The sequence below is a fragment of the Grampus griseus genome (assembly GCF_964374135.1).
Source record: "Grampus griseus genome assembly, chromosome: 19".
NCBI classification, from domain to species: Eukaryota; Metazoa; Chordata; class Mammalia; order Artiodactyla; family Delphinidae; genus Grampus; species Grampus griseus.
Genome location: NC_139013.1, coordinates 17,793,082 through 17,818,909, shown reverse-complemented (window position 1 = coordinate 17,818,909; position 25,828 = coordinate 17,793,082). Strand labels below are relative to the sequence as shown.

Here is a 25,828-nt window from a genome sequence, read left to right as displayed (position 1 = left end):
ATGTGGAACCTAGAAAAATGGTACAGATGAACCGGTTTGCAGGGCAGAAATTGAGACACAGATGTAGAGAACAAATGCATGGACACCAAGGGGGGGAAGTGGCGGGGAGGTGGTGGTGGTGTGATGAATTGGGTGATTGGGATTGACATGTATACACTGATGTGTATAAAACTGATGACTCATAAGAACCTGCTGTATAAAAAGATAGATAAAATTAAATTTAAAAATTAAAAAAAAAAGAATTCTGTTACTTTCATTTTCTTCTTCAAGGACTCCGGTTATACATATGTTAATCTCTTTTTTTTCTTCCTGTCTCCTTACTTCATTATTTTCTCTCAAATCCTTTTTACTTCTGTTTGAGAGATTTTGCGCAGATTAAAAATCTGTGCTACCATAATGACTTTGCCTGCCTGATGCCCCGGTTGAGGTGGAGCTGCCTGATTCCAGCAGGCTGCTCCACGCCTTCTCTGACTCCAGCAACTTGGTGATAGTCAAGCTACTGTGCCAGAAAGACTTTTAACCAGATTTGTGAAACAACGTTCCGAAGCTAAAGACATTATCTTTATTCTTGCACTAGTTACTGAAGCCCTCTTCTTGCCTACCTTTTTCTTACATCTTCACTTGTTATCATAAGAATAAACAGCACAGTTTTTTTTAAAAAGCAAACCAAAAAATCCTGTAACATAATCAAAATAAAATACATCCTTCCTCCTCGATGGTATATGGACCCACACCAGCCGTGGAGGGAGGTGGGGAGGAGCCCAAAACAGACTGCAAACACGGACCGTTAGTGGCTGCACGCATAGGAATGGGTCTGGGCCAGAATCAGAAGTCCCCATCGGTCGACAGAAAGTGTATTCCTGAGGGGTCCTGGAACTCTCAGAACTGGACATCTCACTTCGGTTAGAGAGACAGGTCACAGGTATTGTTGATAACTTTAATAAATTATGAGATGAATGACTGGATCATAATCTATAATATGAAATGAACTGAAGAGCAAACTCCACTCTAAAGTATGATGTTCAAGAGAAGAGTCAGGTTGAAAATAGAAAGCATGCTCCTAGAAGTTAAAATAGTTACCTCTGCCTGGTTCATTTCAGAAAATCAAAGCCACTTGTGACATCTGGGGAACTAAACCTACCTTGATAGGCCTTTTCAGTTCTTTCCTCGTGAACCTCATCACAACTAGTCCAAAGATCGTCAAGCCATAAAACAGCCATGCAGCAAAACTGAAGTAATTGACTAATGAGTTTATGTCACCAGGGATGATATAAATGATCGCTATGATACCCTAGAAGAAAGAAGAAGGAGTTTTTAGGTCACTCGTACATGAAAACATGAACCTTATCACTTCACAAAAGATGGAAGAAGCCGTTTTTTTCTGTGGATAAACACTTTAATGTGAAAGAAAACTCGTATGTATCCCATTATATTTGGGGTTAAACCAGACTGGTGCTATGACAGCTCTTCGAGGTGTGATGGAAAGGACTTGGAAAATTTGTAGCTCTTTTAAGCAGGGGAGAAACAAAGTGTGTATGTATATTGCACCAGCTTCCTAATTATGAACTTTCCTTCCAGAGAGTTTTCACTGGGGGAAAGGGCCCTGCACCATAAAACCCAGGCTGTCTAGGTCTGGTCTTGACTGCATTAGCTGCAGGGTCCTAGACTTGTAATTCCAAGGGCCTTGTAATTCTGGGTCCTTTTTCTCATCTTCAAAGGGAGTAGGCTGACAGAGAATAAGGGCTCACTCTGGGGGTGGGAGGAAGAATCTGGCCCTGAGGCTGGGGTGTGGATGGTCCAGAGGTGCCCAAAACAGTTGCATACAGCCAAGGACTATCCCTCACTGAGAAATTCCAATCAGAAGATGTCAAACACCTGTAATTCACAAGGGTCCCATGACTTCTGAATTATTGGACCGTAATGAGAAGCTGTTGTCATTAGCCACCTTGTAAAATGCCTTATTCTCCTTCCTCATAAGCTAGTGGGTTTTTGTACAGTTTGTTACCAGGGACTCAGAACATACAAATGTACATGTAAGAAGTGTAGAGGGTACAAGCTCAGAAGATTCAAACTGTCTTTCGTGGATAAATTCAGAACAAGGAGCAGAAGTTGGGTAAATTATTTGAATTGTTTTGAACTTTTTTATATACCTGTTTATATAACTGAGGGCTGGGGGAACCTGGGTCATTTGAAAATCACTGAGCTTAGTGATCAAGTTTACTTCATCATCCAAACTGAGGGACCCTCTGCCTTAAGGGGGTGTTTTTGTGGCAGAATTCATACTTACATAAAAGATGATGGCAGGGGCTGGAGTGAGGCGCTTGACGCTAACATAAGAGAGCACTTTAAGCATGTGGCCTTCCCGGCCTGCAACGTAAACAAGTCTGAAAGGGCAGTAATAAGGAAGTCAGTCGATGAGGGTGAAGGCTGCTGTATGATCACCGAGCAAGTGTGTCCTGAGCATCACTACCCAGGCCACAGAGAAAGGGACTGAGTTATGACCCTGGTGTCTTCAGGTAGGAGTCTAGCCTCTTGAGATGACTGCGTTTTGCAGAAGTAAGTGAGGTGATTAAATGCATCTTAGAGGAATGCATCCTGGTGCAGTGGGGTCACCTGTGGGGGTGGGGTGGAGTGGGAGATTGAGGAGCCCCTTTCAAGGAGGAGGTACCTGATCTGAGTACTGAGATTTATGCAAGAAACAAATGTAAAAACTAGTCAAGGGCCTATGGACCTCAGTGCTTGGAGCACCTGACAGAAGCCAACACAGACATGCCTTGCACTTCCTAAATCCAAAGTCTGTATTTTTAAAAAATCAGAAAATCAAGGGTGAGTCAGCAGATGCAAACAAATGGCTGAGCCACCCCGTCCACCCCCCAAGAACTTCTGATGATTCAGGAATCTGAAAAGCTATCTTTAAAATGGTAAAGGAAAAGGAAAGGAGAGCTAAACAGAATTCCTAAGGAAACAAAAAGTTACTTTAATTAAAAAGTTAATCAACAACAGACAAATATACAAGTGAAAAAAGTAAAAGCTAGACTGAATATGAAGCATAGAAAAGCGGAAAATGTAGACATGAAATTAAGAGAAGAAACCTAGGAAGAAGCTCAAGTATATTGAATAGAGTAAGAAATTCAAAGAAGAGCACAGAGCCTTTACACAATCAAAAAACACTGAGCCTTCAAACTGAATCCTGTTCTAGACAAAAACATACCCAGATATAAACATCAGAGTGGAAGGGAAAAAAATTTAAGCTACTGAATTTAAAAGATAGCTACAAAATTAGGGCAATCAGAACAACAGCCATGGCATGAGAAACACTTTCAAAGTGATGAGGGAAAATTGATTTGACTTTCAGATTAGAATACTACACAGCTAAACTATCATTCAAGACTACTGGCAAAATACATTTGTAGATAATAACTGTGAGACATTTACAGTTCTCCAGTCCTTGTTGGAAACTATTAAAAAATCTACAACCAAAGAGGACACTGAACTGAGAAGGAATTGATTGAAGAAGCGACATTAAGGAAATAGCAGTAAAGCACATTTGGTATGTATGTAAGTATTGGATTTTTTGTTTCTGTCATGATGGACTTTTTTTGGAGGGTTGGTTGGGATTATAAACAAGGTGTAGCTGATACGCTAGATGATATGAAAGGGAGAGCCCTTGCGAGAGAGGGAAGAGAACTGGGATAGGCTCTACTAGGTATTCATGTTGAATTTTAAAGGTAATTGCTAAAAGAATAGAAATATAACTTCCATCCACATCAGCAGAAGAAAAAAAAGGAATAAAGGACAGTTGATGGTTAATAAATCAGGGTAAGATTTTTTTAAGCCAAGAAAACACAAAGGAATACGTTAGAAATTAATCCAGCAGTAATCACATCCAGTGTGATCAGATTCCACTTGCCCAGCTGGAGACTCTCCGGTTGGGTTTGTTGAAAGAGACACAAGCCACAGCCCATGACACTGAGAAGCAGGCAATAAAGGGGATGGGACATGTTACCAAAAGTAGCAGCCTTAAAGACAGCTGATTCAGCAATATCAGTATCAGAATTTAAGGCAAAAGAGGGAGCATTCCTACTGAAAAAGAGAACAGTCAGAAGATATAAAAAACAGAAGCCCTTGCAAATATACAGTAAAGGTAGAAGATCAACCATGTACAAAGCTAGTAGGAAGGTTAAAAGACAAAAGTAGTAAAACCATCTACATCCACAATAAACAGTTAAAGAATACACAAAACAATTAGATGTAAAACACGTCAAAAACAGTAATCGTAAGGGGAGGAATGTACAAATGCAGGGTTGTTAAATGCATTTGAAATTAAGAGATCAGCAACTTAAAACAATCATATAGTTTGCTATATATAAACTTCACATAAATACAAACCAAAAATCTATACTAGATACACACATAAAAAAGAAAAAGGAATGAAAACATAACACTAAAGATAGTCATCTAATCACAAGAGATGAGAACAAAAGAAGGAACAAAAAAGACCTACAAAAACACCCCCCAAACGAATAACAAAATGGCAATAAGAACATACATATCAATAATTGCTTTAAATGTATATGGACTAAATGCTCAAATCAAAAGACACAGCTGAATGGATACAAAAACAAGACCCATATATATGCTGCCTACAAGAGACTCACTTCAGATCTAAAGATACAGATTGAAAGTGAGTGGATGGAAGAAGGTATTCCATGCAAATGGAAATCAAAACAAAAGCTGCGTAGCAATACTTGTATCAGACAAAATAGACTTTAAAATAAAGACTGTTACAAGAGACAAGGACATTACATAACAATCAAGGGCTAAATCCAAGAAGATATAACAATTGTAAATAAATGTGCACTCAACATAGGAGCACCTAGATATATAAAGCAAATATTAACATACATAAAAGGAGAAAATGACAGTAACACAATAATAGTAGGGGACTTAAACACCCCACTTACATCAATGGATGGATCATCCAGGCAGAAAATCGGTAAGGAAACACTGGCCTTAAATGACACATTAGACCATATGGACAATATATAGAGAACATTCCATCCCAAAACAGCACAATACACATTCTTTTCAGGTGCACATGCACTGTTCTCCAGGAGTGATCACATGCTAGGCCACAAAACAAGCCTTGGTAAATTTAAGAAAATTGAAATCATAGTGAGCATCTTTTCTGACCACAATGCTATGAGACAAATCAACTACAAGAGAAAAACTGAAAAAAACATAAACACGTGGAGGCTAAACAATATGCTACTAAACAACCAATGGATCACTAAAGAAATCAAAGAGGAAATCGAAAAATACCTGGAGACAAATGAAAATGAAAACACAATGATCCAAAATCTATGAGATGTAGCAAAAGCAGTGCTAAGAGGGAAGTTTATACTGCCTACCTCAGGAAATGAGAAGACTCTCAGACAACTTAATTTTACACCTAAAAGGACTAGAGAAATAACAAATGAAACCCAAAGTTAGTAGTAGAAGGAAAGAAATCATAAATATCAGAGCAGAAATAAATGAAATAGAGATTAAAAAAGAAAAATAGAAAAGATCAATGAGGAACTTCCCTGGTGGCACAGTGGTTAAGAATCCGCCTGCCAATGTAGGGGACACGGGTTCAAGCCCTGGTCCAGGAAGATCCCACATGCTGCGAAGCAACTAAGCCCGTGCGCCACAACTACTGAGTCTGTGCTCTAGAGCCTGAAAGACACAACTACTGAGCCCGCATGCCACAGCTACTGAAGCCTGCATGCCTAGAGCCCATGCTCTGCAACAAGAGGAGCCACTGCAATGAGAAGCATGTGCACCTCAATGAAGAGTAGCCCCCACTCGCCGCAACTAGAGAAAGCCCAGGCACAGCAACGAAGACCCAAAAATGCAGCCAAAAATAAATAAATAAATAAATTTAAAAAAAGGAAAAGATCAGTGAAACTAAGAGCCATTTCTTTAAAAAGATAAACTCAATAAACCTTTAGCCAGATTCATCAAGAAAAAAAGAGGGCCCAAATCAATATCATCATAATTGAAAAAGGAAAAGTTATCAGCGACACCACAGAAATACAAAGGATCATAAGAGATTACTATGAACAAGTATATGCCAATAAAATGGACAACCAAGTACAAACTGACAAATTCCTAGAACTGTACAATCTCCCAAGACTGAATCAGGAAGAAATAGAAAATATGAACAGACCAATTACCAGTAATGAAATTGAATCAGTAATTTAGAAAAGTCCAGGACCAAGTGCCTTCAAAAGTGAATTCTACCAAACGTTTAGAGAAGAGCTAACACCTATCATTCTCAAACAATTCCAAAAAATACAGAGGAATGCTTCTGAACTCATTCTATGAGGCTAGCATCACCCTGATACCAAAGCCAGACAAAGATATCACAAAAAAAGAAAATTACAGGCCAATATCACTGAACATAGATGAACATAGATGAACATAGATGCAAAAATTCTCAAAATATAAGCAAACTGAATTCAGCAACACTTTAGAAAGATCATATACCATGATCAAGTGGGATTTATCCCAGGGATGCAAGGATGGTTCAGCATCTGTAAATCAATCAGTGTGATACATCACATTAACAAATTGAAGAATAAAAACTATATTATTATCTCAATAGATGCAGAAAAAGCTTTTGACAAAATTCAACAACCACTTATGACAAAAACTCTCCAGAAAGTGAGTAGAGAGAAAACACACCTCAACATAATAAAGGCCATATATGATAAGCCCACAGCTAACATCATACTCAACAGTGAAAAGCTGAAAACATTTCCTCTAAGATCAGTAACAAGACAAGGATGCCCACTCTTGCCACTTTTATTCAACATGTTATTGGAAGTCCGAGCGACAGCAGTCAGACAGAAAGAAAGAAAATGAAAGAAAGAGAAGCCAAATTGGAAAGGAAGAAGTAAAACAGTGACTGTCTGCAGACAACATGATACTATACATAGAAAATCCTAAATACACTACAAAATAAAAATAAAAATAAATACTACTAGAGTCATCAGTGAATTTGGTAAAGTTACAAGATACAAAGTCAATATACAGAAATCTGTTGCATTTCTATACACTAACAACAAACTATCGGAAAGAGAAATTAAGGAAACAACAGCATTTACAATTGCATTTTTAAAAAAGAATAACACACCTAGAAATAAACTTACCTAAGGAGGTAAAAGACCCATACTCAGAAAACTGTAAGACATAGATGAAAGAAACTGAATACAACACTAACAGATGGAAAGATACACCATGTTCATGGATTGGAATAACTAATATTGTTAAAATGACCATACTACCCAAGGCAATCTACAGATTCAATGCAATCCCTATCAAAATACCAATGGCATTTTTCACAGAACTAGAACGAATAATTTTTAAATTTGTATGGAAACACAAAAGACCCCAAATAGCCAAAACGATCTTGAGAAAGAAGAACAGAGCTGGAGATACCACACTCCCTGACTTTAGACTATACTACAAAGCTACAGTTATTAAAACAGTATGGTTCTGGCACAAAAACAGACACACAGATCAATGGAACAGAATAGAGAGCCAAGAAATAAATCCACATGCTTATGGTTAATTAATCTACAACATAGGAGGCAAGAATATGCAATGGAGAAAAGATAGTCTCCTCAATAAATGGTGCTGGGAAAACTGGACAGCTACATGTAAAAGAATGAAATTAGAACATTTTCTCATACCATATACAAAAACAGATTCAAAATGGATTAAATACCTAAATGTAAGACCAGAAACTGCAAAACTCCTAGAAGAAAACATAGGCAGAACACTCTTTGACATAAATTGTAGCAATATCTTTTTGGATCTGTCCCCTAAGGAAAAGGAAACAAAAGCAAAAATAAACAAATGGGAACTAAATTTAAAAGCTTTTGCACAGCAATGAAACCACTGACAAAAGAAAAAGACAACCCACTGAATGGGAGAATATATTTGCAAATGATATGATCAATAAGGGGTTAATATCCAAAATATATAAATAGCTCATACAACTCAACGTCATAAAAACAAACAATCTGATTAAAAAATGGGCAGAATAACTGAATAGATATTTTTATAAAGAAGACATACAGATGGCCAACAGACATGAAAAGATGTTCAACATCACTAATCATCAGAGAAATGCAAATCAAAACCACAATGAGATATCTATCACCTCAAACCTGTCAGAATGGCTATCATCAAAAAGACCACAGCAAATGTTGGCAAGGATGTGGAGAAAAGGGAGCCCTTGTACATTGTTGATGGGAATGAAAACTGGTGCAGCCACTGTGGAAAACAGTATGAAGGTTCCTCAAAAAACTAAAAATAGAGGGACTTCCCTGGTGGTGCAGTGGTTAAGACTCTATGCTCCCAGTGTAGGGGGCCTGGGTTTGATCCCTGGTCAGGGAAGTAGATCCCACATGCATGCTGCAACTAAGTGTTCACATGCCACAACTAAGGAGCCAGAAAGTCGCAACTAAGGAGCCCATAAGCCGCAACTAAGGAGCCCGCTAGCCACAACTAAGGAGCCCACGTGCTGCAACTAAGACCTGGCGCAACCAAATAAATTAATTAAATATTTTTTAAAAACTAAAAATAGAATTATCATATGACCCAACAATTCCACTCCTGGGTATATATCTGAAGAAAACAAAAACACTTCATTCAAAAAGATACGTGCACTTCAATGTTCATAGCAGCACTATGTACAACAGCCAAGCTATGGAAGCTACCTAAGTGTCCATAAACAGATGAACAGATAAAGAAGGTATGATATACACACACACACACACACACACACACACACACATATACACAATGGAATACTACTCAGCCATAATAAAGAATGAAATTTTTCTATTTGCAACAATGTGGATATAGCTGGAGGGTAGGTATTATGCCTAGTGAAATAAGTCATACAGAGAAAGACAAATACTGTACGTTGTCACTTATATGTGGAATCTAAAAAATAAAACAAACTAGTGAATTTAAAGAAACAGACTCACAAATATAGAGAAACAGACTCACAGATATAGAGAACAAATTAGTGGTTACCAGTGGGGAGAGGAAAGTGGGGAGGGGTTTAAGAGGTACAGACTACAATGTATAAAATAAGCTACAAGGATATACTTACTGTACAGCACAGGGAATATAGCCAATATTTTATAATAACTATAAATGGAGTATAATCTTTAAATATTGTGAATTAATTACTATGTTGTACATCTGGGACTTTTACCCGTGGGACATATAATATTATAAATCAACTATACCTCAATAAATTTAAAAAAAACAGGAGCCCATGAAACACAGGAGGCAAAGCTTGACAAAACCACTGTGAGAGCATAAGATTTGAACAGTCAAGGTACAAACTTAATGATAACATAAAAACCTAGAAGTTAGTAGAATACACATTATTTTCAAGACCATGGGAACACTTATAAAAATGGCAGTAAGCCACAAGGGAAATCTTAAAACTTCTGAAGAAGTAATATTGTAAAGATCACACTCTCTGAGTACAATACAATAACATTAGAAGTCAGGAATACACAGGCCCAAAAGACTCATTTTTAAAAACTACTTTTTGAACTTTGAAAAGATATAAACATAGTATTAATTCCCAGAACAAGTCAGTGAAACTGGGAGGAAAGGGACTGCTAGATGGAGGGGAGACTTAGACTCAAGATGATGCTGTGAATTCACTCTTTAAATTCCATCAGTTCTCCACAAATCAATATATAAATTCCATGCACTGAAGATGCAAGCACGACTTTTCGGAACTGGACAAAATTACTGTAAGTGCATCTGGAATGCTAAACAGGCAAGGAGAAGTCTGATGTGGGAGCACCAGTCCTACCAGATTTTCCATTACTGAAGCTGTGAAACATGTAATAAGTAAGATAATAGCACAGGAAAATATTTAGCAGTGAAACAAAGTGAATCAAGTACATTGGAATGATAATGCTGGATTTCAAACCAGTCGGAGAAAGGGTGGACAATAGGTAAATGTTTGGGGAAAAAAAGTGAGATTTATGCCTCACGTCAAGACGCTTTCTAGATTGGTCAAAGAGCTAAAGTAAAATGCTAGAAGAAAACATAGGTGGGCATTCTTGAAAGGAGAGAGGAAGGTCTGTTTATGTGAGATAGAAAACTCAAAAACCAGTAAGCAAAAATCTTAGATTTGACCTCATAAAAATGATATCCAACATAATTCAATATAGCACAAGTCCCTGGCCAACCCCCAAGCTGCACAGGTACATAACTATACAAAACTACTCAAAATGGATCCTATACCTAAATGTAAGAGCTAAACCTGATAAACATTTAAGATAAAACAGAAGAGAAAATCTTTGTGACCTTGCGTTGGGCAAAGGTTCTCAGATATGACAACGAAAGCATGACACATGAAAAAAAAACAAAACCTGATAAACTGCTCTTTGTCAAAGTTAAAAGCTTTGGTGTTCAAAAATACCACTAAGAAAATGAGAATAGCTCATAACCTCGGGGCTGCACGCGGGTAGGTAGACTAGAGGAAGGAGAGCAAAGCGTGCTGGTGTCTTTTTTTTTTTTTCCTTCCCAGTGCAGTGCGTGAGTCTGCGGGTAGCCGGAGGTGCGGAGCGTGGGGCCTGGCTCGGCCTCCCGGGCGCGCGTGTGACTGCGGCGGGTGCCCTCCTCCTGCACCTCCACGAGTTGGAGGAATGCAACGGGCGTGCTCCCGGGTTGCCGGGGACGCAAGCTCGTGCTCACCGCTTCAGCGGTCGCCCGTCAAGCAAGCACTCCAGTCCCCTGGGAGTTGGTCTTCGCGCCTCGGTGCGCCCCTCCTCACCCGGCCCCTCCCACCGACCTCCGCTCCCGCTCTCTCCTGGTAGCGAGTCTGCTTCATCCCTGGGGTCCCTGCTTGGGGGCAGAGAAGATGGCTGGCAGACGTCTGCTGTTGGGGGGCGACTTCCTGTCGCCGCCGCCGCCCCCGCCCCCGCCCGAGCCAGTGCTGGAGCAGTGGCGCTATAGCCACGAAAGTGACCGGCAGTGGGCTCTGCGACGCAGCTTTATCTGTCGGCACCTGCACAGCTATCCCGGCGCTGCCCTAGACCAGCTCCTCGCGCTCTCCGCTGCCTGGACCAACCACGTTTTCCTGGGCTGCAGGTACAGCCCACGCTTGATGGAAAAAATTCTCCAAATGGCTGAAGGTATGGATATTGGGGAGATGCCTTCATATGATCTGATGCTGTCCAAACCTTCCAAAGGTCAAAAACGTCAACTCTCAACATGTGATGGTCAAAATCCTCCTGAAAAGCAAGCCAGTTCCAAATTCCATGTGAGACCTCGTTTTGAGCCTGTACATTTTGTAGCTAGTAGTTCAAAAGAAGACAGACAGGAAGATCCTTATGGCCCTCCAGCAAAAGAGGTAAATGAACAAACACATTTTGCCAGCATGCCAAGAGACATCTACCAAGATTATACTCAAAACTCTTTCAGTATACAAGGTGGAAATTCTCAGTATTGTGATTCATCAGGATTTATTTTCACAAAAGACCAGCCTGTAACAGCCAACATGTATTTTGACAGTGGGAACCCTGCCCCCAGCAGCACATCACAGCAGGCAAACTGCCAGTCAGCTCCTGAGCCTTCACCGTCACAGACATTTCCTGAGTCAGTGGTAGCCGAGAAGCAGTATTTTATTGAAAAATTAACAGCAACTATCTGGAAGAACGTTTCTAGTCCAGAGATGACTTCTGGATCTGATAAAATTAATTACACATATATGTTAACTCGTTGTATTCAGGCATGTAAGACAAATCCTGAATATATATACACTCCTTTAAAAGAAATCCCTCCTGCTGACATCCCCCCAAATAAAAAACTTCTAACAGATGGTTATGCTTGTGAAGTTAGATGCCAAAATATCTACTTAACTACAGGTTATGCTAGCAGCAAGAATGGTTCCAGGAATCGAGCTACTGAGCTAGCTGTAAAACTCTTGCAGAAACGTATTGAAGTTAGGGTTGTCCGATGGAAATTCAAGCACACGATTGGAGAGGACCTTGTGGTGTGTCAGATTGGCATGCCTTCATATGAATTCCCTCCAGCTCTGAAACGACCAGAAGAGCTGGTGGTGCTGGCTAAAGAGGCTTCCAGGCAGCCGATTTTTAATGCTTCTGCCAAACACTGGACCAATTTTATCCTTATAGAAAATGCAAATGATGCGATTGGTATCCTAACAATTCTGCCTCATACAACAAAATGTCTGTTGAATACAAATATGAGATGATGCCAAATTGTACATGGCATTGTCGAGTGTTTTTGCAAGATCACTGCTTAGCTGAAGGTTATGGAACCAAAAAAACAAGTAAACATGCAGCTGCTGCTGAGGCTTTGAAAATCCTTCAGAAAACACAACCCACTTACCCATCTGTCAAAAGTTCACAATGCCAAACAGGCTCTTCACCCAGGGGATCTGGGAAGAAGAAAGATATAAAGGATCTTGTAGTTTATGAGAATTCTTCAAATCCTGTGTGCACGCTGAACGACACAGCTCCGTTTAATCGAATGACAGTTGAATATGTCTATGAAAGAATGACAGGACTCCGATGGAAATGCAAGGTGATTCTAGAGAGTGAAGTCATTGCAGAAGCAGTTGGAGTGAAGAAAACTGTCAAATATGAAGCTGCTGGGGAAGCTGTGAAAACCCTCAAAAAGACCCAGCCGACTGTCCTTAACAACTTGAAGAAAGGAGCTATTGAAGATGTGATCTCAAGAAATGAAATTCAGGGTCGCTCAGCAGAGGAGGCTTACAAACAACAAATCAAAGAAGATAACATTGGAAATCAGCTGCTGAGAAAGATGGGTTGGACGGGTGGTGGTTTAGGTAAATCTGGTGAGGGCATTCGGGAGCCAATCTCTGTCAAAGAGCGTCATAAGCGGGCAGGGCTTGGTCTTGATGTAGGGAGGGTAAATAAAATTGCCAAGGGAGATATTGAACAGATCATCAGAAACTAGGCCCTCTCGGAGAGCCACACGGATTTAACCTTCTCTACAGAGCTGACTAATGATGAGCGGAAGCAAATACATCAGATTGCGCAGAAGTATGGTCTTAAGAGTAAGTCTCATGCGGTGGCCCACGATAGGTACCTGGTGCTAGGCAGAAAAAGACGGAAGGAGGATTTACTAGACCAGCTCAAACAGGAAGGCCAAGTGGGGCGTTACGAGCTTGTAATGCCTCAAGCGAATTGAGATCTTACTAATTTATTTCGTAAATGCCTAATGAGGCAGATTTGTGAATTAAAGAAATGCTGCATGTTCTGGTTGCAGAGTATATTCATTAAGATGTTTCACCTTGTTCATTTCATATAGTGCTTTATTAGATATTGGAACTTGAAGAATTCTGTCCACTTGTATTAGCTTAATCCAGCAGATAATATCGTGCAGTTACTGTTTGTGTCTTTGATATTGCTGTGTCCCTCAGATTTTCGTAGTTTGTACAAAGTAAGAACACATATCCAAATGGAATTTCACCCCGAGAAAGAAATTCCCATTTTAAAGGGCATAGCACAGCAATTTGCAACAATATGTAAAGTTGATACTGACTACAATAAAACTACAGTCTTAACTCCAGACTTAACTGACGATGTCAGGTCATTTTGTATTATCTATTTTCATCTTTATGTGAAGCCAGTTATAGAATGTTTAATAGTAAATTGTGCTGTACGTGTAAGTGTCCTTACCAACTAAATGATGTAAAACTTTGTTAAAGTAATTTTAGTGTTCATTTATTTATAACTTCTACCATGTGGTTTCCAGAATATTGGAAGTGATATACTGTATCTTGTGATATATGAGTGTTAACAAATTCTAGTCTTCATGCTGAGAGAGCACTACTTGAGAGAGCAATTGAAAAGTTCCCAAAACTTTGATTCAGTCTGAAGAAAGGAAGCTGGAACTGTCTGTTCTTGGTGCCTTGCAGAGAGACTCACAGCAACTCTCCGTCATAGCTTTCACATGATTTGGGTGTATAGCACATCCAAGGTGGCCACAGCTGTGGTGGAGCTTGGTAAAAGACTGAAGATACATTGGTGCTTTGATGAAAAGGTTAGTGGGCTGGTCCCTCTCTCAAAAAGCTTATTTAACCCCCAAAGCCAACTTTGTAACATATTTAAAACTGCTATTTTCGCTTATTTCTGGAATGTAAAAAAAACTGTATAAAAAGGATTAGTGTATGCTTCCTGAATAAAAAGGAGCCAAAGTTGATCAAAAAAAAAAAAAAAAAAAGAGAATACAAGGCACAGACTGGGAGAAAATACGTGCAAATCAGATACCTGATAAAGGATGTATCTAGAATATATGATGAACATGTACAACTCAGTAAGAAGATAAAAGGAAACCCAATTTTTTAAATGGACAAAAGATTTGAATAGATATTTCACCAGAAGGTATACGAATAGCTAATAAGCACACAAAAACATGCTCAGTATCATTAGTCATTAGGGAAATGCAAATTAAAACCACAATGACAGGGGTTCCCTGGTGGCGCAGTGGTTAAGAATCTGCCTGCCAATGCAGGGGACATGGGTCTGAGCCCTGGTCCAGGAAGATCCCACATTGCCACGGAGCAACTAAGCCCATGAGCCACAACTACTGAGCCTGCGCTCTAGAGCCCGTCCGCAATGAGAAGCCCGCGCACTGCAACGATGAGTAGCCCCCACTCACCGTGACTACAGAAAAGCCCGCATGCAGCAACAAAGACCCAACGCAGCCAAAAATAAATTAATTAAAACAAAAAAACATAGTGACATACTAATACCCAGTGGAATAACTTTAAGCAAAAGACAAATATAAGTGTTGGTGAGAATGTGGAGAAACTGGAACTCTCATGCACTGTTTACAGAAATTAAAATGGAGCAACCACTTAGAAAAGAGTTAAGCAGTTTCTTTAAAAGTTAATCACAAAGTTACTATATGACCCAGCAATTCTATCCCTAGGAATCTACCCCAGAGAAATGAAAGCATTTATGTCCACACAAAGACATATATGGACAGGCTCTTTGGTGGGGCTAATGGCAGACTCCGGGAGGGCTCATGCCAAGGAGCACTTCCCAGAACTTCTGCTGCCAGTGCCCTTGTCCCTGCAGTGAGCCACAGCCACTCCCCGCCTCTGCAGGAGACCCTCCATCACTAGCAGCAGAACCAAATGAGATACGAGTAGGAATGCCATCCCTCAGAGTTCCCAAAGACACCCTGGACCTTCATCCGGACTAATTTCCTTCCGCGGATAGGCCATAGAACTCGTAAAGAAAGAGCGTCCTCCAGGCCTGCACTCAAGGCAACTCTGTTTCTGTAGCATTAAAAGTGTTCTGTTACTGAGAAAATACCCCCAAGCAGAAGATACTTAACACGTCGCCACGCACGGCACTTGGGGTAGGTCCACTGTGAAGGTACCCGGGTTTTCGGGCATGGATTTGTGCTAGAAAAGCCTTTTCAGAGATCTCTAACATAAGTTATGGGTCCTTCTGCAATGAGCAGACAAATAAGAGGGAACCAGGGACTCACCGGAATTCACCTCTTTCACGAGAGAGGACATGGTGTTAGTGACAGAATCCGCTGCTACTAGAGAAAATGCCCTGTAAGATCTTCCTTTTTCCCTCAGAACAGAGAGTACATCATTCTCTCCCTTCAAAATGTAAGCTTTTATCCCCTATAAACAGTGGATGAGAGCATCTTTTTCCTCAGTCTCCCTGGATATTACTGATGTTAGACAACTTTTTTTTGAATCTGCTAGGCAAAAGATCTACATGTGAGGACCTGGAAGGATGTTCATGATATATCGCTAATTCAAGGAAGACGCAAATCGCAGACCAAAATGCAATGCACGATCGAATTTGTGTGAAAAGAGTATATGTCCATAAAAGCACCCTTAAACATTAAAAAAAAAGAGAGAGACATATATGTACATGAATGCTCACAGCAGCATTACTCACAATAGCCCAAACTGGAAACAGTCCAAATGTCCATCAGCTGGTGAATGGGTAAATGAAATATACATCTATAAAATGGAGTACTATTCAGCAATTAAAATGAATGAACTGATACCTGCTAGGACACAGAGGAACCTCAAAAATAATATGCTAAGTGAAAGAAGCCAGATGCAAGTGTCATACTGTATCATTCCATTTACATGAAATGTCTAGAAAAAGCAAAGTCATAGAAAGAGAAGCAGATCAGTAGTTGCCTAGACCTGGAGCTGGGAAGGGGATTAACTATACTAGGCCTGAGGGAACTTTTCGGAATGATGAAAATGTTCTAGAATTGGATTGTGATGACGTTTGCACAGCTTTGTAAATTTACTAAAATCACTGAATTGTCGAATTACAAAGCGAGCTTTATGGCATTTATTCCTCAGTAGAGCTGTTTAAAATGTGTTTCTATATACCTGCAACAAACCATCAGAAACTGAAAATGTTTACATTTTTGAAAATACCATTTACAATAGCATGAAGAAATATTTCAGAGTAAATCTGACAAAATATGTGCAAGAATTTGTATACTGTATACTGAAAGCTGCTACTCAAAACAATATTTTTTTGAAAAAAATTAAAGACCTAAATAAATGGGGAGCCAGTCCATGCCAGTAGATTGGAAGAATCAATACTTTGAAATGGTGGTCCTCTCCGAACTGATCTATGCATTAGGTGAAGTTCGAAGGAATGATTTTGCGGCATGTATTTCTCTCTTTTTTTAAGCGTCTACGTGCTTAACGTTTGGCAATTTCACTCTCAGAACTCTATCCACTCAGAACGCTGGACAGCCGGGCAAAGACGTGTTCACGAATGTCCCCTGTCGCAGTGTTTATAAAAACCACCCCCAACTAGCCCGTGAGTGGAGGTGATGTGAAACTATGCTCCATCGTAAAGGGGATTCCAAAGCAACCGTCTCTACGCCGGATAGGGTCCAGAGGCTCGGCAGGGGCTGGAAAACTGCCTGTTTATGTAAATAAAGTTTTAGTGGACCGTAATCACAGCTTTTGGCCTTTCTACTGCAAAGACAGAACATGACAGGTTTACACGGGCTGCAAGCCTAAAACCTTCCCTATCTGCCCTTTAAGTTTACCAATCCCTGATCTAGACTCTGTGTATCTATTAACCTGAGAAGATGTTCAAGAAAGCTCATTCGGTAAAAAGTCCCACGGGTCAACCTCGCTCACCCGGGTCGCGAAGCCCCGCCTTGCGCTGGGGCGGGCGGCATTGTCCCCGCTCCCTCGCTCCCTCGCTCGGGGCCCGCGGGCCCGCGCCACGCGCCGGTCCGCGCACGCTTTCGGCTCCATCACCCCAACTCAGGCCTGGCGCCGCCCTGTGCGCGCTCCGCCCCGGGGTGGGGGCCGCGCCCTACCTGCCCGCCGTAAAGCACGTCCCGTTAGCGGCGCCGAGGGTTGAAAACGCCACGAAGAGTGGAACGACCCACGAGGCGGGGTAGAGGACGCGGTCGCCAAACGTCTGCGAGAGAAGTGGGTGCGTCCTGAGACCGTGCGCGCCCCCAGGAGCCACCGGCCCCGCAAGCTTCTGTGCCCTCCCAGCGGCCCCGCTGAGCTGGGCTCCCGGACACCTCCGGGAGGCACAGTGGAGCGCCCGTCGGGAGGAAACGACCTCCTCTGCGGATGGTGATGGACATCTCTTCTCCACCTCTTCCTGGCAGTGTTTCAGCAACCTCTGCCGCCCCTGCCTCTCCCTCCCTCGGAATGACCTGGTCTCCCTCCCCTCTGAGCCGCCTATTCTCCGGTCAGTGGCCCGTCAACAAGCTGCGTCTCTCCACGCTCCCCATCCTTGTCACATCATTGCCTGTTTTTAGTTTCATTTCCTGTCCCGCTCCAGCTCCGAAGGCCTCCTCCAGCACGTGGACCCCACCCACCTTTCCACCTGTCCCTCACACCCATCCCTCTGTCCTCTTCCCTCCTCCCCCAGCTTGAATTCCACAATCCATTATTATAACTCCCTCTTTTAATGACTCCTTTGCTCTTTCTCTCCCCTACACTTGCCTGTCAAAGCCCCAACCCTGGTGAAGTCCAACCCTGCTGCAGCTACACTCTGTGCCTTCCCCGGTTGGCGGGGGGGGGCGCGGGCGGGGTGTGCTGGGAAAGCAGGACCTGCCACCTGCTGGCAGCCTGGAACCTCAGCTGGGTGGCTGGGACTGCCCTAACCTGCTCACCCTCTCCGCGTCTGGTCTCCTAGACGATTATTTCCCTCCCCCGCGGTGAGGGCCTTTCAACTTGAGCACTTATCCCTTGCCTGTCCCCTTCCCACACACCAGGCACCCTCCCGCAGAGACCCTGGGCACTCACCACGGCCACAGCCTGGGACTGCAGGAGCTCGGTGGCTGTCATCACAGTGAAGTAGGACACGTTCATGAGGATGTAGCACCCTGTCACCAGCGGGATCCCGATGATGATGGCCAGGGGCAGGTTTCTGGGAGGGGCAGGGACCCAGGGACCCAGTCAGACCAGAGCATCCTGTTAGAGACTCACAAGGTTGTTGTCCTCGTCTACTCCTTTCTTCCACCCGCCCCGGCCAGCACTCCACCTGCTCCTGGGGTGGGCTGGGGTCACAGCTGCCCTTCCTGAGGCCCACCCAGAAGCAGGGGGCTTGTGGGACAGCAGGGCCCCAGTGGGGACATGTGACATTTTCAAATGAGAAAGAACTCTCCCTCTCTCAGACTCCAGGGCAGTAAAATTGAATTGGTTATAAAGCAAAATAAGCTAGAGTTCTTCCTTCCCCTTAGCAACCATTCTACTGCCCCAAACAAAACCAAGCTCTAACGGGTGTAAATGAGGAAACCATCCTCTGCGTGGAAGGGGGTGGTGGGTGATGACGGGGGAGCAGCTCCACTTTATGGTTGGGGGAGAGAAATACCCTCACCTGTCCACTGTCTCCTGCCCTGACTCAGCTTTCTTACCTGAAAGGGTTTCTGAGTTCTTCTGTAATATAGTTGAGTTGATTCCTAGAGGGAAAAAAAAAGTAACGTGAGTAACATAACTTTGACTTTCTTTGCTAAGATTATGAAACACAAAATAATAAATGTAGGTCTCATTTAAGCTACTCCATCACAGAGAAAATTCCCCTTGTAGGAATTTCGGGGCAGTTTCTTTCAGAGAGAGCCCTGGTGGTGGTGAGACTACTGAGATCTGCACAGCTTTCAGTTGGTAGGTCTTTGCCCTCCATGGGAATTGTGTGACTTTTCAAAAATTATTGGGAGCAATGAGTCCCCAGTGTGCTTTGAAAACAAATGGAAGATGCTTTTTCTGAAAAGGGAATGGAGCCTGCAGATGCTTTGCATGAGGGAAAGACCAGTGTCCTGGATGGCCACTGGACACAAACAGAATCTCACCGACTAAACCTAGTGTTTGCAAGCGCTACTGAATATCTGCCTTGTCCAGTGCCTAGCAGCCCTTGCTGCCTCCAATCCGGCTGAGCCTGTGTGTGTCTGGTGAAGCTTCTGGCACAGGGTCCCACCACTGCGGGCTCACGGGACACTGTGTCAAGGGCTGCTGGCATGTGAGCGAATGGGAAAGGGGCAGGGGCCTCAATGTCTCTGGGGTGCGAGGAGAACAGAAGCGTGAAGGGTGGGGTGCTTCACGAAAGGGAGATGCAAAGGTAAAATGTCAGGCTCCCACCAAACCCCCAAAAGGAGAAGTCGTTGCTTTCCACAGGGTTTCAGTAAAATAGCCTAAAGAAACGCACAGCCAGACGTGTACCATCTTACCATCCATCATACGCCCAGAGTCCATTATAAAACGCCAGACCGATGGCTCCCAGAGACAGCTTTGTGCCCTCAAAGGAATTTTCAAAATTCCTCGTATTTCCTGTAATTAAGCCAGACAGTGAAAAGCGGGTGTCAGCTGACCAGACTGGGACTTTGCATCACCTGGGAAGGCAGGGGATGCCTAATGACCTCAGGTGATTAAACACACGCTGAAAAACCGGGGAACGAAAGATTGTTTCTGTTGAATTCCTGCCTTAAGGATACGCTTAGGAGCAAGACTTCCAAATGGTCTGTGCTGTGTGGCATCACACTCCCCTCCAGCCACAGGTCACCTTGGGCCAGGAGGACAATTCCGCTGATGATGATGACGACCACGATCACCATCTTGGTCGCTGTGAACACGTTCTGGACGTAGCTCCCCAGCCGCACGCTCAGCGCGTTCACCGTGGTGATGAGCACTGGGGAAGTCAGAGGTGGGCAACATTCTGTGTCTGTGGGCTCAACATCTCCCTCCTTTCTTAAGGCCCTGGAAAGAGTCTCCTTTCCACTCCCAGGCCCACCCCTCCAGCCTCCCCTCTCCACCGCCACATCCCTCAAATGCACCTTTGAAATCCAGCCGGGCTGCCTCCCCCCAAGAGCAATGGAGAAGCAGCCGGGCCCCTGTGGGACAGCCTGCTGCCAGCCGTCCCTGACAGCTCCGATGGCCCCGCAGAGCAGGGACTGGATGGCCAAGGGCATCAGGCTTGGGCCCAAGACTAGACCTGGCCCTGCTCCTCACCAGCGCCTCCAGGCCCACTCAGCCTCTTTCTGGCTGTGCAGGAGCCGAGTCTCCCCACACCATCCGTGCCGGGTCTCTTCTGACCCCTGCCCAGTGTTTCACACACGTACTCACAGATGGCAGCGGCAGCCAGGAGTTTAATGACAACTTGAGGAGGGTTGCAGCCTGAGTAGAAGGGCGCAGAAACGTACTCAGAGAAGCTGAGACAGATGATGGCAAAGGACGAGGGCTTTATGACGAACAGGCTGGTCCAGGAAAAGAGATAGGCAGGAATGGGGCCAAAGGCTTCCATCAGGTAAGGGTACTCGCCCCCCGACTTGGTGATCATCGTGCCAAGCTCTGCAAAGCACAGAGCGCCTGGAATACAGAGAGGAAGGGGGCCCCGGGCCCCTCGTGAGGCATTGCCCTGGTCGAAGGAACCCCTCTCCCCCGTGGGGGACATGCTCCCGGAGCCCATCACGGTGCCTCTCCTCCTGAACTCTGGCCATTGGACATTCTGTGAAGCCCGATTGACACCTATCTGTGCACAAGCATTGAAGGGCATCCAGGCAGCAGCAAGACCAGGCACAGACAGAGCTCCCACAGCAGCCCCACACTCAACAGAAGGTGTTCAGGGCGGGGCATCTTTGTTACCCAGTGTCGCAAGAATCCCACAAGCCGCCCAGACGATGAGACAGGGTCCCACGGCTTCCATGTTGCTGAGCACAGACTTGGGGGAAATGAAAATCCCGGAGCCGATGATGGTGCCCACGATGATGCAGATGCCGCTGAACAGGCCCAGCTCGGGTGTGGAGAAGGGGAGAGGAGAGTTAGTGCTGCCACCCAGTGGGGCTCAAGAGGCCCAGACGCAGCCCTCTTCCTCCCTCCCTCCCTCCCACTCTGGGTGTGGCCAGGGCAGCCCCCAGTGTCCCAGGCACCTTCACCCTGTGCTGTTGCAGGGGGAGCACCAGGGAGCTGCTCCTGGGGCTTCGCTTGTAAGTCAATTAATCCTCACAACAGCCTCATGAGTCGGGTACACCATTATCATACCCATTTTACAGAGGAAAAAATAGAGGAACAGAAAGATTCCGTTACTGCCCGGGGTTCACATCCAGTACGGTTCATAGGCCCGGCTGAGGTTCCATGCGCCAACCCTTACCACCCTTGACAAAGGTGCCCAGATGGTAAATAAAGGCTGATTTGACAACCAATCACCAACAGGAAAGGCCCTTGGGACCCGCCTCTTAGGTGGGCAGAGCAGAATGGAGCTTCTCCCCCCAGACAAAGAGTGAAGTCAGGGTTTGGGGCTCCTGGCCAGGGGAGTGGGGGTGAGGGGGTGAGCAGCAAGGTCTCCAGGGACAGAAACACTCGGGGGCTGTGAGCTTCCTCTCATGCCATTCTGTAGAATATGAGCTTCCTACCAACGAGACCCTGCTCAGACACACCCTGTATGATTCTGTCCTATGAAGTTCCACAACAGGGAAAATTACTCTGCAGAGACAGAACTCGGGGGGGTGGGGCCCTCCTGGAAAGGGGCAAGAGGGAACTTTCTGGGGCGACCAGTTTGTCAAACACTTCAAACTGAACACTGAAGAGATGTGCATTTCACTCTATGTAAATCATACGTAAATCAAGAAAAAAAAATTTAAAGGAATAAAATAGTTTGATTCAGTATATATAAGTCCATGCCACTCTCTCACTTTGTCCCAACTTACCCTTCCCCCTCCCCATGTCCTTATATAAAGGACCAAATGTAAAATGGATAGCTAGTGGGAAGCAGCCGCATAGCACAGGGAGATCAGCTCCGTGCTTTGTGACCACCTAGAGGGATGGGATAGGGAGGGCGGGAGGGAGACGCAAGAGGGAGGAGATATGGGGATATGTGTATATATATAGCCGATTCACTTTGTTATAAAGCAGAAACTAACACACCATTGTAAAGCAGTTAAACTCCAATAAAGATGTTAAACAAAAAGAAGGAATAGGATTTCCCTATCACTGGAGCTATTCAAACATAAGAGGGGCCAACATTTGGTGAAGGTGCTGTAGAGGGGACTCCACATCAGAAGTCCTCTCTGACCATCCCGGAAAAGGCCACTGGTCTGAGCAAACAGCCACCCCTCCGGGTGCTTACCCAGCACGCAGAAGCACACATGTATTAACCTCACAAGAATATGCTGAGTTCACTGGCGAGAGAGAAAGAGGTGAGTACAAGGAATTGTTCGATCAGAGATGGGGTGGGGGGACTTGGCCGTGCACCCCGTGGCTGGACCTGGGAAGGGCCTGCCCCTAAGGACGGCCTTACCTCCTTTTGGAGATTTGTGGTCTTGTGTTCGATGCTCTGGATCGACTTCTCATCCTCTCTCCTTTTTCTCAGGCTTGTCTCTTCCATTTTCTACCCGCTGCCAATTCTAGGAGGCTGCAAGGAGGACACGGGTGTTCACTCAGCAAATGCTCTATCGGACAAGATGCAAATGGGGGCTCAGCTGTCGCACCTGGGTTGTGGGAACGGATTCTATGAGCAGATGATTAGCTACAGTTTGGGGGAAATGCAGCTGTCGACTCCTTAGGGATAATTTGCTCAGTCCCAGCAAAATTTTGACTGCCGTTCAGAGCCTGGGCAACTGGGGTTCCAAGCTCTTTTCTAAACTACTCTGGTACCCCCGTGCCCCCTCACCTATCCTATGTGCCCGAACCCTCAGCAGTGACACGCCTGGAAGTCATTCTACAGCCCAACCTCATTTTTTCAAAGGCTTTTAAAAAGAAATATTTAAAAACATACTGGAATATCCTTAGTGGAGTCAAGTCTGAAGAAGGAAGGCTTTTCTCATAATTACTTCCCAAGTAATTAAGGTACCTCACACAATAGATCCATGGTATAGACAGTTTTTCATTGAGTGATGCCAGGAACGTTGCTGAGGGAAATCCGTTCAAGGCTGAACTACTTAGTGCTCATTCCCTGTTCCCTTTCTCCAGATGAAGTCCCTCTCGGGTCCCTGGCCAGGGGATCAGCCAGCCTTCCCATCACCTGGTGGCCTTACCTTCTCCTTGACCTCGAGGAGCCCAGGGACCTGCCCAGGGCAGCTGACCACCTTCCTCTGCACAGTAGTGCCCTAGGAATGGCCATGTCTCGTGCCCAGGAGAGAAGGAAGCCACAAGGTACAGAGGTCAATAAAGGTAATTATTAAACACCTTTTTTTTTTTAAGCAACGAAGCTTGGATACACCACACAAAAAAGGGAGGGTCGAGCAGCCAGTTTCTCTCCAAACTGTTTTTATTTTGCTCATTTGTGTCCAGACCAGTTTGTTTTAAAATTAACCAGATTCCCCCCAGATCAGCTACATCCTATAAGGAGAAATCTCTCTAAAGACTGGAACCAGAGGAGATAAACTTTGGAACCTACTCTTTTATTATCTTAATAGGTTCTATTTACAACTCCAGGCAGGCGGCACCAACAGTAGCTGCACTCCTAACTCACAGGTTGGGGGGAGCCCTTTCCCCCCTCCACTGAGGAATTTCCTCCAAGGTCCTTGGCCTGTCTGCCTCCCACTGGTTCTGACCAAGCTTGTCCGGCCCCTGCTGAGACCGCATCTGGGACGGAAGAGCCCAGCCTGAAGCACTGCTGCTTATCGCCCATCTCCTCCGGCAGTTTTGCACTGGGGTAGATTTAACAGCATCCCAGATATCCAGATGAGACCAAAGGTCACAGGACAGGGTTGGTGAGTCACTGAGGTTTACTGTGGGAGCACTTTGGGACAGGCAGACCTGGGAGGAGGGCAGATTTCTCAGGGTCATCTCTTAGAGCCTACTGAGAATGTGGGGGACCTCTGCTTTCCCAGAGTCAGGGTCCTGATGTAGAAGTTTGTTACCTGCCCCCCTTGATGGGGCCATGCCTGCTCATCAGGGCACCTGATCCTCTTGTCGGCCGTGGCCAGAGCCCGAGCAGAGTGCTCGTTCACGGGCTGTCTCTCCAGAGCACGGAGGCAGGACCTGCCCCCAGGCTTGCTTGAGGCACCCCTTAAGCATTTGCCAACAGTGCAGCACTCAGAGGTAGGTCTGGCCCATCTGTACTTGCAGAGCCCTACAGAAGGCTCCCTGGGTCAAGGTTGCCCCAGAGGGCTGATATTCTAACAGAAACCACTGAGGAAAGCAGGGTGGGGTGGTGGCGGTAGTGGGGAGTTGGAGGGTCCTGTGAGCCCACACCAGCCACGTGGTCTCAGAGTTACTTAGCCTCTCTCCAAGAACTGAGTTCTGAATCTGTAAAATGGGCTAGTGCTGGCACTCCCCTTCACAGAACTGTGAGAACTGCAGAAGGTTATGCATTAAGCATCAGCATTCTGTTAATGCAGAGGATCCCGTGGGCTTCTTGGGCCTCTGTCAAATGCTGAGTTTGGAACATCTGGGCATGAGGATCCTTGCTGAGGGTCAGAAATCGACTTCAGTTCATTTTTGGCCCTTGGTGTGCATTTCTTTTCTTGAAGCTGTGGTTTCTTCTTGTTTTGTTTTTCCCCAGCAGAGTGAGTGTTCAACCAATTATCATAAGGGTTTTCCCCTCCTCAGGGAAAATAATGTGGATTTGTCTTCACAGTTTTTTCCCCAATTCTTTAGGACCTTTGGTTCATTGTGCATCCAGCTCTTCTACCACATGGCTGAAGTTTTACCTCCTTGCAGTCAATTCCCTCTCACAGTTAATTTCCTAGGAAGTTTCATGTTATTTTTTTTTTCATACAACTCCATTGCTTCTTAAGTTTCTGCTAAAGCTCTTGACCTTCACTTTCTTTTTTCTTCTTTTGGCTGAGCCACGTGGCATGTGGGATCTTAGTTCCCCGACCAGGGATCGAACCCAAGCCCCTGCAGTGGAAGCGTGGAGTCTTAACCACTGGACTGCCAGGGAAGTCCCGACCTTCACTTTCAAACCGTGCCTTTTCCAATTGCACAGATGCTTGCAGTTTGAAGATGGTAACACCATCTGCATTTTATCGTCTTATATTTGGTACGTATTTGGTTCCCTGGTCCTGTAACGGTTTATAAAGACACGTTCAGCCCGGCAGTGTAAATCCATATCCCCACAGCCTCTTGGCTTTTATCCTCTGAGTCAGGGTCAGAGTCAAACCTTCAGGACAGATGCCAGCTCTTCCTTTACCACTTAAAACTTGTCCCAGGCCTGGCTTCAAGTTTTCAAACTTTCTTCTGTTCCTAAGTTTACTCATCTTATATTCCTTCCCTCTGCTGCTGACAGTAGTTCAGAGCTTTGCGGGGGACCCAAAAGGCCATATAACAGGCGTTCAC

General features: G+C 44.5%; 2 protein-coding genes across 2 annotated transcripts in view; one reads left to right on the top strand and one right to left on the bottom strand.

Moving 5' to 3' along the window:
- Positions 1-23,658, bottom strand: part of SLC7A9 (solute carrier family 7 member 9) — a 33,119-nt gene extending 9,461 nt beyond the window's left edge. Inside the window, exons 1-11 of the mRNA XM_082676166.1 lie at positions 23,581-23,658; positions 22,845-22,995; positions 21,194-21,341; positions 20,675-20,917; positions 20,115-20,240; positions 19,783-19,882; positions 18,976-19,020; positions 18,365-18,488; positions 17,419-17,522; positions 2,288-2,384; positions 1,142-1,291 (exon numbers count right to left, since the gene is read on the bottom strand). Of these exons, the coding sequence (XP_082532292.1) occupies positions 1,142-1,291; positions 2,288-2,384; positions 17,419-17,522; positions 18,365-18,488; positions 18,976-19,020; positions 19,783-19,882; positions 20,115-20,240; positions 20,675-20,917; positions 21,194-21,341; positions 22,845-22,931 (1,224 nt within the window). The 5' untranslated portion in view covers positions 22,932-22,995; positions 23,581-23,658. The remainder of the gene's footprint in view (positions 1-1,141; positions 1,292-2,287; positions 2,385-17,418; positions 17,523-18,364; positions 18,489-18,975; positions 19,021-19,782; positions 19,883-20,114; positions 20,241-20,674; positions 20,918-21,193; positions 21,342-22,844; positions 22,996-23,580) is intronic.
- LOC309836965 (NF-kappa-B-repressing factor-like) lies at positions 10,952-13,269 on the top strand (the record flags this gene model as incomplete). The annotated part of the gene is given in 3 exon segments (XM_082677206.1): positions 10,952-12,251; positions 12,254-13,032; positions 13,036-13,269. Coding segments are annotated over 3 exon segments (2,313 nt in total).
- Positions 23,659-25,828: the final 2,170 nt, after the last annotated feature.